The sequence below is a fragment of the Bison bison genome, unplaced genomic scaffold, assembly GCF_000754665.1.
Source record: "Bison bison bison isolate TAMUID 2011002044 unplaced genomic scaffold, Bison_UMD1.0 scf7180017864489, whole genome shotgun sequence".
In the NCBI taxonomy this organism is placed as follows: Eukaryota; Metazoa; Chordata; class Mammalia; order Artiodactyla; family Bovidae; genus Bison; species Bison bison.
In genome coordinates this window covers 7161636-7171934 of record NW_011495048.1, presented here as the reverse complement: position 1 = coordinate 7171934, position 10299 = coordinate 7161636, and the positions used below count along the sequence as shown (strand labels likewise).

Sequence of the window (10299 nt, the reverse complement as noted above, 5' to 3'; positions counted from 1 at the left end):
GGAGAAGACTCTTGAGAGTCCCTTGGACTGCAAGGAGATCCAACCAGTCCATTCTGAAGGAGATCAGCCCTGGGATTTCTTTGGAAGGAATGATGCTGAAGCTGAAACTCCAGTACTTTGGCCACCTCATGCGAAGAATTGACTCATTGGAAAAGACTCTGATGCTGGGAAGGATTGGGGGCAAGAGGAGAAGGGGACGACAGAGGATGAGATGGCTGGATGGCATCACTGACTCGATGGACGTGAGTCTGGGTGAACTCCGGGAGTTGGTGATAGACAGGGAGGCCTGGGGTGTTGTGATTCATGGGGTTGCAAAGAGTCGGACACGACTGAGCGACTGATCTGAATCTGAATCTGACTGAATGGGAGAAAATATTTGCAAATGGTGTAACTGATAAGGGATTAATACCCAAAGAACTTGTAAGACTCAATAACAAGAAACAATCTCGTTAGAAAATCTGAAGAGATGTTTTTCCAAAGAAGAAGACATACACACAAATTCCTCTGGGACAACATTAAATGCACCAATACTCACATTATGCTGGGGTCCCAGAAGGAGAAGAGAGAGAGAAAGGACCTGAGAAAATATTTGAAGAGGTAATAGCTGAAAACTTCCCAGACATGGGAAAGGAAACAGTCAGCCAAGTCCAGGAAGCACAGAGAGTCCCAGGCAGGAAAGAACCTGAGGAAGACACTGAGACACATAATAATCAAACTGACAAAAATTAAAGACAAAGATAAAATATTAAAAGCAACAAGGGAAAAATGACAAATAATATACAAGGGAACTCCTGATTTCTCAACAGAAACTCTGCAAGCCAGAAGGGAACAGCATATTTAAATTGATAAAAGGGAAGAACTTACAACCAAAAATACTCTACCCAGCAAGACTCTCATTCCACTTTGATGGAGAAATCAAAAGCTTTATAGACAAGTAAAAGTTGAGAGAATTCTGCATTACCAAACCAGTTTTACAACAAATGTTAAAGGAACTTCTCTATGCAGGAAACCCAAGAAAGGAAAAGACCTACAGAAAAGAGAAAGTGAAAGAAAGAAAGTGAAGTCTCTCAGTCGTGTACGACTCTTTGCAACCCCATGGAGTACAGCCTACCAGGCTCCTCCATCCATGGAATTTTCCAGGCAAGAGTACTAGAGTGGGTTGCCATTGCCTTCTCCAGGGGAGCTTTCCGACCCAGGGATCAAACCCGGGTCTCTCGAACTGCACGCAGACACTTTACCATCTGAGTCACCAAGCAAGCCCCAACCCAAAACAATTAAGAAAATGGTAACAGGATCATACATATCTATAATTACCTTAAATATAAATAAATTAAATGCACCAACCTAAAGACACAGACTGTCTGGGTGGATGAAAACATGTGCATGCATCTCGCTTGCTTTGACACATCATCCTGCTTGACTATGTAATTATTTTATACTGTTAGGTTAATCATGTTCCCATTATGGCTTGCAATTATAACAATCTTTTATATTTTGTCTGATTTTGGCCATTGATTGTGAAAACTGATAAACACTTTTACTACTGTGATTTATTTATTTTCAGTTTTTCTATTTCATATTCAGTGTTCCCATTCCATTCAGTTTGTTTTCCAATTTCTCCATCTCTTTTTCTATCTTGATCAAGCCTTTATCAAGCACAGTAAAAAAACTTTTGTATACCTATATATCGGGCTTCCCTGGTGGCTCAGAGGGTAAAGCGTCTGCCTACAATGTGGGAGACCTGGGTTCGATCCCTGGGTCAGGAAGATCCCCTGGAGGAGGAAATGGCAATCCACTCCAGTACTCTTACCTGGAAAATCCCATGAACAGAGAAGCCTGGTAGGCTACAGTCCACGGGATCACAATATGTATATATTGTAGAAAACTTTTAAGAATTTTTGCCTAACTAAAAAATTTATGACACTTTGATTCCACTTGTTTGACTTAGTAGGAATAGAATGCTAGATTTCTAATTAATAATAGCTATGCAACAAGCAATGAAGGTTTACTGTATAGCACATGGAACTATAGTCAGTAACATATAATAACCTATAATGGAAAATAATTTCAAAAATAATGTATGTGTATTTATGTATAAGTGAATCACCTTGCTATGCATCTGAAACACTGTAAGTCAACTATACATCAACAAAATACACATATTAAGAAAAAAAGGAGGTACAAATGGCCAACAGGTATGTGAAATTGTGCTCAACAATGATCATCAGGGAATTATGACTTCAAACCCGTTATACTGTCTGTTATTAAAAAGGGGAGAAATAAAAAGTGTTGGCAAGGATGTGGAGAAAAAGGAAGCCTTGTGCACTGTTGGTAGAAATGTAAACTGGTGCAACTGCTATGGAAAACAGAATGAAGGTTCCTCCAAAAATTAAAAATAGAACTTCCATATGATCTAGCAATTTGACTTCCTGGTATATACCCAAAGGAAACAAAAACACTAATCCAAAAAGATTCCTGCATCCCAGTGTTCACTGTAGTATTATTTACAACAGCAAAGACATGGAAGCGAGCTGTCCGCCAGCAGACGCATGGGTAAAGAAAATGTAGTGTATACACAATGGAATATTACTTAGCTATGAAAAAGAAAAAACGTTGCTATTTGCAGCAATCTGGATGGAACTTGAAGGCATTAAGTAAATAAGCGAAAGAAAAATAAATACCATTTGATCTCACTTATATGTGGAATTAAAAGAAAACAAAAAAGTCGTAGATACAGAGAACAGATCAGTGATTGCAAGAAACAGGGAGTGGTGGAATGGGTAAAATGGGTGAACGTGGTCAAAAGTACAAATTCCCAGTTACAGAAAGTAAGTCACAGAGATGGAGTACACAGTATGGGAGCTATAAGAAGACCACTTTACATATTTGAAAGGCAAATCCTAAAAATTCTCATAAGGAAAAAGAGAAACTTGGAACTGTATGGTGATAAATATTAACTAGACTTCTTGTGGTCACCATTTCTTGATGTGTACAAATATAAACACACACATATATATTCATTATAACCCCAAGTGAATATAATATTACTTATCAATTATATCTCAATAAAAAAGGGAATAAAGATTAGAACAAAAATAAATGAAACGGAATAAGAAAACAATGGAAGAGATTAATAAAGAGCTGGTTCTTTGAAAAGACAAAAATATTGACAAAACTTTAGCTACACTAACCAAGGGGAGAAAAAGAGGACTCAAATAAAATTAAAAATGAAAGATGAGACATTACAACTAATATCACACAAATACAAAGGATAATAAGAGACCATTGTTAACAATTAAATGCTGTAAAACTGGACAATCTAAAAGAAATGGATAAATTCCTAGAAATATATTTCCTACCAAGCCTGAACCATTCAGGACTAGAAAGTCTGAACAGACCAATTACAATTAAGAAAACTAAATCAGTAATCAAAAAAAACTTTCAATGAAGAAAAGTCCAGAACCAGATAATTTCAATGGAGAATTCTTAAACAGCTAACATCAATCCTTTTCAAACTCTTCCCAAAAACTGAAGAGTGGAAACATTCTCAGACTCATTTTAAGAGGCTGGTATTATCAGGATAACAAAGCCAGTTAAGGATACTACAGGAAAAAATTACAGACAAATATCCCTCATAAGTAGAGATGCAAAAATTCTCAACAAAATACTGGCAAATTGAATTCAACAGCACACTAAAAGGATCATATATTATGATCAAATGGGATTAATCCCTGGAATGCATGTCAGAAAAGTGCAATAGAAGCAGAGCTACTGGAACAAAGAGAGCTTGACAACACAGACACTACTCCTAACTGGCAAGCCATGGAACTGCAGCACCTGGGGTTGTTGGGCTGGGGAGGGTGGGGATGTGTGTAAGAAAACCAGAATTGTCGATTTTAAATACAGGTACCTGCCACTGGTGATTAGCATGTAAAGCTTTGTTTATATTCCTTCCTCCAACTTGAGTTCAGCCAGAAGATACTTGTTGGAATGAACTGAAGAAACTTCCCTTTTGATAGATTGAACTGAAACTGCTTATTGTACGTGGTTATATTTGGTAAAAATTGCGTGTTGAGCTTTTTACAAAAGGGTAAGAATTATGGTGTTGAATTTTAATTCACTTGTATAAGGAAACAGTTTAGAACTCTTATAGGTCTTAAATATTTTTACTTGCTATTCTCCCTCAGTAATATACACCTCTTCCTTCCCTGCTTGATGAAACATCTATTTACAAGTTAAAGTAAGTGTATAATCAGTAATTACAGTCTGGAGACAAAATTTACCTAGGAGTGGATGTTTAATTAGGTTTTCAGACTCATTATAAAGACTTGGGTCTTGTCTGAGTTGAGCAGAATTAAAATGACAACTTCAGTTTCCTAACAGAATTGTATTTGTTTCTTTTAGTTCCACACCTTAAAAAGAAACCCCAAGTGGCTCCTCAGGAATGCAGTTTTGTTGCACAAAGGTACCATCTAGCTGGAACTATATACATATGAATGGATAGTTTTCCTGTTGGGCTGAAGTGTATGCTTATATATATGTTTAGTCTTTAAGCTAAACAAACATTTAGATAATATTCTGTGCATTGATTAATGCACTGGGCAGGTGGTGAGGACCTGGATTTTTATCAAACAGTTTAGTAATTTTAAAAGTTTCTTGTGTTTACTAGTAAAGAATTTTAAAACTCTTAAAAAAAAAAAGATAACCCACGTTCGTGTCTTGAAAGAATACTATTAAAATGTTCCTACTACACAAAGGCATCTGTACATTCAATGCAACTTCTATCAAGATTCCAGTGGCATTTACAGAATTAGAAAAAAAATCCTAAAATTCACACAGAATCACAAAATACTCCTGATAGTCAAAGCAATCCTGAGAAAGAACAAAGCTGGAGACATCACAATTCCTGATTTCAAAGTTTACTACAAAGCAATAGTGGTAAATTACGGTACTGGCATAAAAAAAGACACATATCAGTGGAAAAGAATCAAGTGGCCAGAAATAAACCCTTGCATACATGGTCAACTAGTACATGACATGGGCCACAAAACTACTCCATGGCTATAAGCTACTATCGTCAGTAAATGGTGCTGGGAAAACTGAATATTCACATGAAAAGGATGAAAATGGATCCTTATCTTACACCATACATAAAAATTAACTTGAAATGGATTAAAAACTTAAATGAAAGACCTGAATCCATAAAACTCCTAGGGAAAAACAGGGAAAAAGCTCCTTGATGTCAGTCTTGCAATGATTTTTGGATATGATACCAAAAGCACAAATAACAAAAGCAAAAACAAACAAGTGGGACTAGTCAGGCTAAAAAGCTTCTGCATGGCAAAACAAACAACAAAATTAAAAGACAGCCAACAGAATGGGAGAAAATACTTGTAAACTGTATCTGATAAGAAGTTAATATCTAAGGAACTCATACAACTCAATAGTAAAAAACAAAAACAAAAACAAAAAACATTAAGATGGGCAAAAGACCTGAATATTTATACAAATAAAATATTCCAATGCCCAATCGGTATATGAAAAGATGTTCAATATTGCTAATCAACAGGGAAATTTAAATCCAAATCACAAAGAGATACTGCTGCACCCCTGTTAGAATGGCTACTATCAAAAAGCGACAAGTGCTGATGAGAATGTGGAGAAGAGAGACCCCTCATGCACTACTGGTGGGAAAGTCAACTGGTGCAGCCAACTATGGGAAACAGTAGAGGGTCCTCAAAAGATTAAAAATAGAATTACCATATGATGTAGCAATTCCACTTCTGGATATATAGCCAAAGAAAATGGAATCACTATCTCAAAGAGGTATCTTCACCCCAATGTACAAAACGGCATTATTTATGGTAGTCAAAACGTGGAAACCTAAGTGTCCATCCATGGATGAATGAATAAAGAGAACATGACATATTTACATAATGGAATATTATTCAGCCACAAAGATGAAGGGAAATCTTGCCATTTGTGACAACATGGATGGACCCTGAGGGCATTATGCTAAGTGAAATAAGTCAGAGAAAACCAAATACTGTATGATCTCATTTATATGTGTAATCCAGACAAACCAAACTCACAGAAACAGAGTAGACTGGTGTTTGCAAGGTGGGAGAGGGAAGGGTGGTGAAGGTGGTCGAAAGGTACAAAGTGTACAAACTTCAGCTCATTTGATGAGCAAGTTCTGAGGACCCTAATGTACAGCATGGTGAGCAGTACAGTTGAAAACTGCTAAGAGAGCAGATCTTAAAGGTTCTCAACAAACAAAGAAAACTACAGCTCTATGAGGTGATGGATGTTTTAACTAACCTTACTGTAGAATCTGGAGAAGGCAATGGCCACCCACTCCAGTGTTCTTGCCTGGAGAATCCCAGGGACGGGGGAGCCTGGTGGGCTGCCGTCTATGGGGTTGCACAGAGTTGGACACGACTGAAGTGACTTTTGTAATATATGCATATAGTAAATCATCACACTGTACACTTTTGACTCATACAATGTTATAAATCAACTATATCTCAATAAAGCTGAAAAAAGCTAAATTTAATATAACTAAAATTTAATTAAAAAAAAAAAAAGCAAGACCAGAGTACTGCCTCCTCCCCAGCAGGTCCCACTAGCCACCTCTAGGAGTCACTACTAGAAAAGAAAGCACATGGCGTCAAGGAAGCACTGGTGTGCCTGCCCTCTGGCTCCTGCCCGGGACTTACCCTGCAAAGGAGCTGGTTGCTGCTTTGAGCTAAGGGAGATGGAAGAGATACAAGATCAAAAGCTTCCTTGGGGCTCTCAGAGCCCTGTCTTGGGGAGCTGGAATGTATAAGGAACCAGACCCTGCTATGATCCAGCCAGCAGGAGCCACTGAGGGAGCAACTGATAGGCAACCTCCAGCCAGAATATTCCAAGGCAGGAGTGGGGCTGTTTTTGATGCTCACTCAACACCTCCCTGGGCTCTGGCATGGCTTAAGTCAACAAGACAGTCACTAGGTCAGAGGCCCAAGGCCACTAACTGGGCAGCTCTCAAGAATGGAGATGACTCGAGCTGAGGCCCAAACTTTAACACAGCACAATCCTCCAGAACCAAATCTTACCCTTGCTCCTTGTTTTTTCAACAAGGATTTACTGAATATAGGCTGTCTACCCAGCAAGGAGCTGGGCACCATGGGAGAAATGCATTCATTCAACAAATACACAATCTTTCAGGCAGTAATCTGTAAATAAAACTAATCAATCCCTGACCTAAAGACCCAAAGAGCGAAAACAACCAAAATGTCTATCAACTGATGAATATATAACCAAAATGTGCTACATCTATATAACAGAACATCAATCAACCATGAAAAAGAATGAAATGTGCTATAAGACAGATGAACCTTGAAAAGATTATGCCAAATAAAAGAAACAAGTCACAAAAGACCAAAAACTGTGGTAACATTCATAAGAAATGTCCAGAATAGGCAAATCTGTGGAGACAGAACATAGATCAGTGGTTGCCAAGGACTGGGCGAGTGACAGGTAAATATTTTTGTGGGAGAGATGAAAATGTTCTATAACTGACTGTAGTAATGGCTGCATATTCTGTGAATATACTGAAAACCAGGGAATCGTACACAATAAACAGGTGAATTGTGTGGTATGTGATTATATCTCAATAAAGATGGTATTTTTAAAAATCTCTGCCCCAATGAATGGGGAGAAAAGGGGGATCCAGAACAATAATAATATAACTGCATGTAGTGTGCCAAGTATAAGTGCTTTCAGGAGAAACTAAGCAGAGAAGGGAAACAGTACAAGAAAAGATCTGGTATTTTTTTATAGAATGGAGACAGGTGACATTTTTATAGAATGTACTCAGGATGCAAACCTGAAGGAGCCAAAGAAGCCAGCATGCAACAATCCAGGGGAAGAGTGGTCCAGGCAGCAGCTCCAGGAAATAATAATGCTCACAAGTGCCTGGCCGACTGAGTCCTGCTGAGAACAACCAACCAATTCAATGGACATGAGTTTGAGCAAATGAGATGGTGAAGGACAGGGAAGCCTGGCTTGCTGCAGTTCATGGGGTCTCAAAGAGTTGGACATGACTGAGTGACTGAACAAAAAGCAGCTCCGAATGCTAGGAGAGAGGGAAGCCCATGGCACGCGGGGCAAGAACTCCACATGTAGTTAGGGTGTCTGCAACCACAAACACCAATTTAGGGGCCCAAGCAGGAGTTCTAAAACTATCTGTTGGACTTCTCTGGTGGTCCAGAGGATAAGAATCCTCCTGCCAATGAAGGGGACACAGGTTCAACCCCTGGTACAGTAAGAATCCACATGCCAGCTGAACCACTAAGCCTGTGAACCACGACTACTAAGCCCATGTGCCTAAGGCCTGTGCTAGGCAAAAAGAGAAGCCATCGTAATGAGAAGCCCGTGCAACACAACGAAGAGTAGCCCTGGCTCGCAGCAACTAGAAAAAGCCCACGCACAGGAACAAAGACTCAGTGCAACCAAAAATAAAAATATCTGTTGAATGAATGACTAATGAATCAACTGTATCTGCTGAATGAATGACTAATGAGTCAACCAACTCTGCTCCACCAACACTGCACTCTACCCTGCCAGTACCTGGAGCCCCTGTTACCTTTCCAGCCCAGCTTGATGTTCCACTCATAGAAGAAAATCAGCTTTCCTTTGCGGCTGCTGCAGGAAGCCTCGCCTTCCACCTGCTTCAGCTCACTGATCTCGCAGCGGCCAGCCTCATTCTCCACGGTGATACCCACCAGGAGTTCCCGAAGCCTCCCCTTGGACCAGCTGGTGGCATCCCGCTCTGTCCTGCCAGGACCAGAAGAAGAGCAGAGCCATGAATAGACCCTCTTGCTGATATCCACACGCCCATCCCTGGCCCAGTCCAGATCTGCCCAATTCCTCTCAACCATGTGAAAGACCTGCCACCCACAAACTTACAAGCACACTTCTCAGACCAGTTTTCTACCAAACATCTTCTAATTCTCATCAGTGATTTAAGATATGCTGGGAGGCATGGCTTATTTGGGAGAAAGGAGGTCTAGAAATTTCACCTGTTGGAGGGGCAAAGCCTGGGCCACATGAAAAAGTAGTTATAACTGAGATAATTTTTATCGTAATAAGACAAATTATTAAGTGTTTTCACAAGTATATTATCTCACACAATCTTCCCAAATAATGTTTCCAATTTAGGGGAGTGAAAATAAGCTGAGAGAAGTCTATTAAGTGTTCATGGTGGCAAGGCTGGGAAAGAAGAGGTCAGCCCGTCCCACCCCCAGGCCAGGACGTCCCCTCCCCCCCACACTCCCCCACATCCCCAGGAAAGGCTGCCCTCACAGGCCAAAGCCTTGCTCTGCCCTGGACCTGCCTCAGCATCACCTTCATGGACCCGAGGTAGCATAGCCCTAGCCTTCAGAGGAAAGGAGCATAGAACATCACTTCCTGAAAGCTCAGGCGGAAGGAGGAGGGAGGCAGAAATTGGCCCATACTCTAGATAAGATTGAAAAAGGATGAGTAACTAGTTCCAACTTCTAGAAAGCAGGCTCACTAGAGACCCATCAAGTTAGATGTGGAGTTCCGATCCAACTTTCTGTTTTCCTGTTCTTTCCACTATAGACGTAAAACACACACACACACAAACTTTCCAGCTTCATTTTAATTCCCCCCAAGACTTCAAGGGGCTGGGGCGGAGGGCCACGGGAGGGTAGCTCCTGAGGTCACACAGACTGCCAAAGCTGAAGAGATAAGTCAGGAATGACTGCTTCTCCTGGGGCCCAACCCAACTTTCAAACAGCAAAGTCAAGTCCCAGAGCCAGTGAGGGTAAGACCCCAGGTCTCCAGGCTCCAAGGGCTCCCCAAGCCCCGACGCTAAAGACAAGCATCTGCACCTGTGCAGCCTCACAACCCTCCCCGCTCCTCCCGCCCGGGGCTCGCCGCGGCCAGGGGAGCGCCCCGAGACCCGCGGCCGCCCTCCACCCGGGAACCGGGCGCTCGCTGAGGGTCCCTCCCGTCCCTCCCGGCGGCTTGCGAGCGAGGAGGCCCGCCCGGAAGCCGCGGCCCCGGCCCCCGCCCGACCGCACCAGTGCCAGTTGTTCACGTTGGTCCCGTCCTCCCGCTCCTCCACGATCCAGCGCGGGTCCCCCTGTCCCCACTTGGCCATGTCAGCGTGGCGGCGCGGCCTCGGCGGAGAACAAGGAACGGCCGCGGCGGCGGTGCGGCTCCGTCGCCGACGTTTCCGGCCGGCGAACCCAGGAGCAGAGCGTTCGCGGAGCCCAGAAAGTGCCAGAA

At 41.6% G+C, this 10299-nt stretch overlaps 1 protein-coding gene across 5 annotated transcripts in view; it reads right to left on the bottom strand.

Moving 5' to 3' along the window:
- AHSA2 (AHA1, activator of heat shock 90kDa protein ATPase homolog 2 (yeast)) overlaps positions 1-10273 on the bottom strand; it is a 22276-nt gene extending 12003 nt beyond the window's left edge. For 2 of the 5 annotated variants that reach the window (XM_010863268.1, XM_010863269.1), the window contains exons 1-2: positions 10092-10273; positions 8630-8820 (exon numbers count right to left, since the gene is read on the bottom strand). In XM_010863268.1, coding sequence (XP_010861570.1) covers positions 8630-8820; positions 10092-10171 — 271 coding nt within the window. In that variant the 5' untranslated portion in view covers positions 10172-10273. The remainder of the gene's footprint in view (positions 1-8629; positions 8821-10091) is intronic. The other 3 variants (XM_010863270.1, XM_010863271.1, XM_010863272.1) reach the window with 2 other exon arrangements.
- Between the last annotated feature and the right edge of the window lie 26 nt (positions 10274-10299).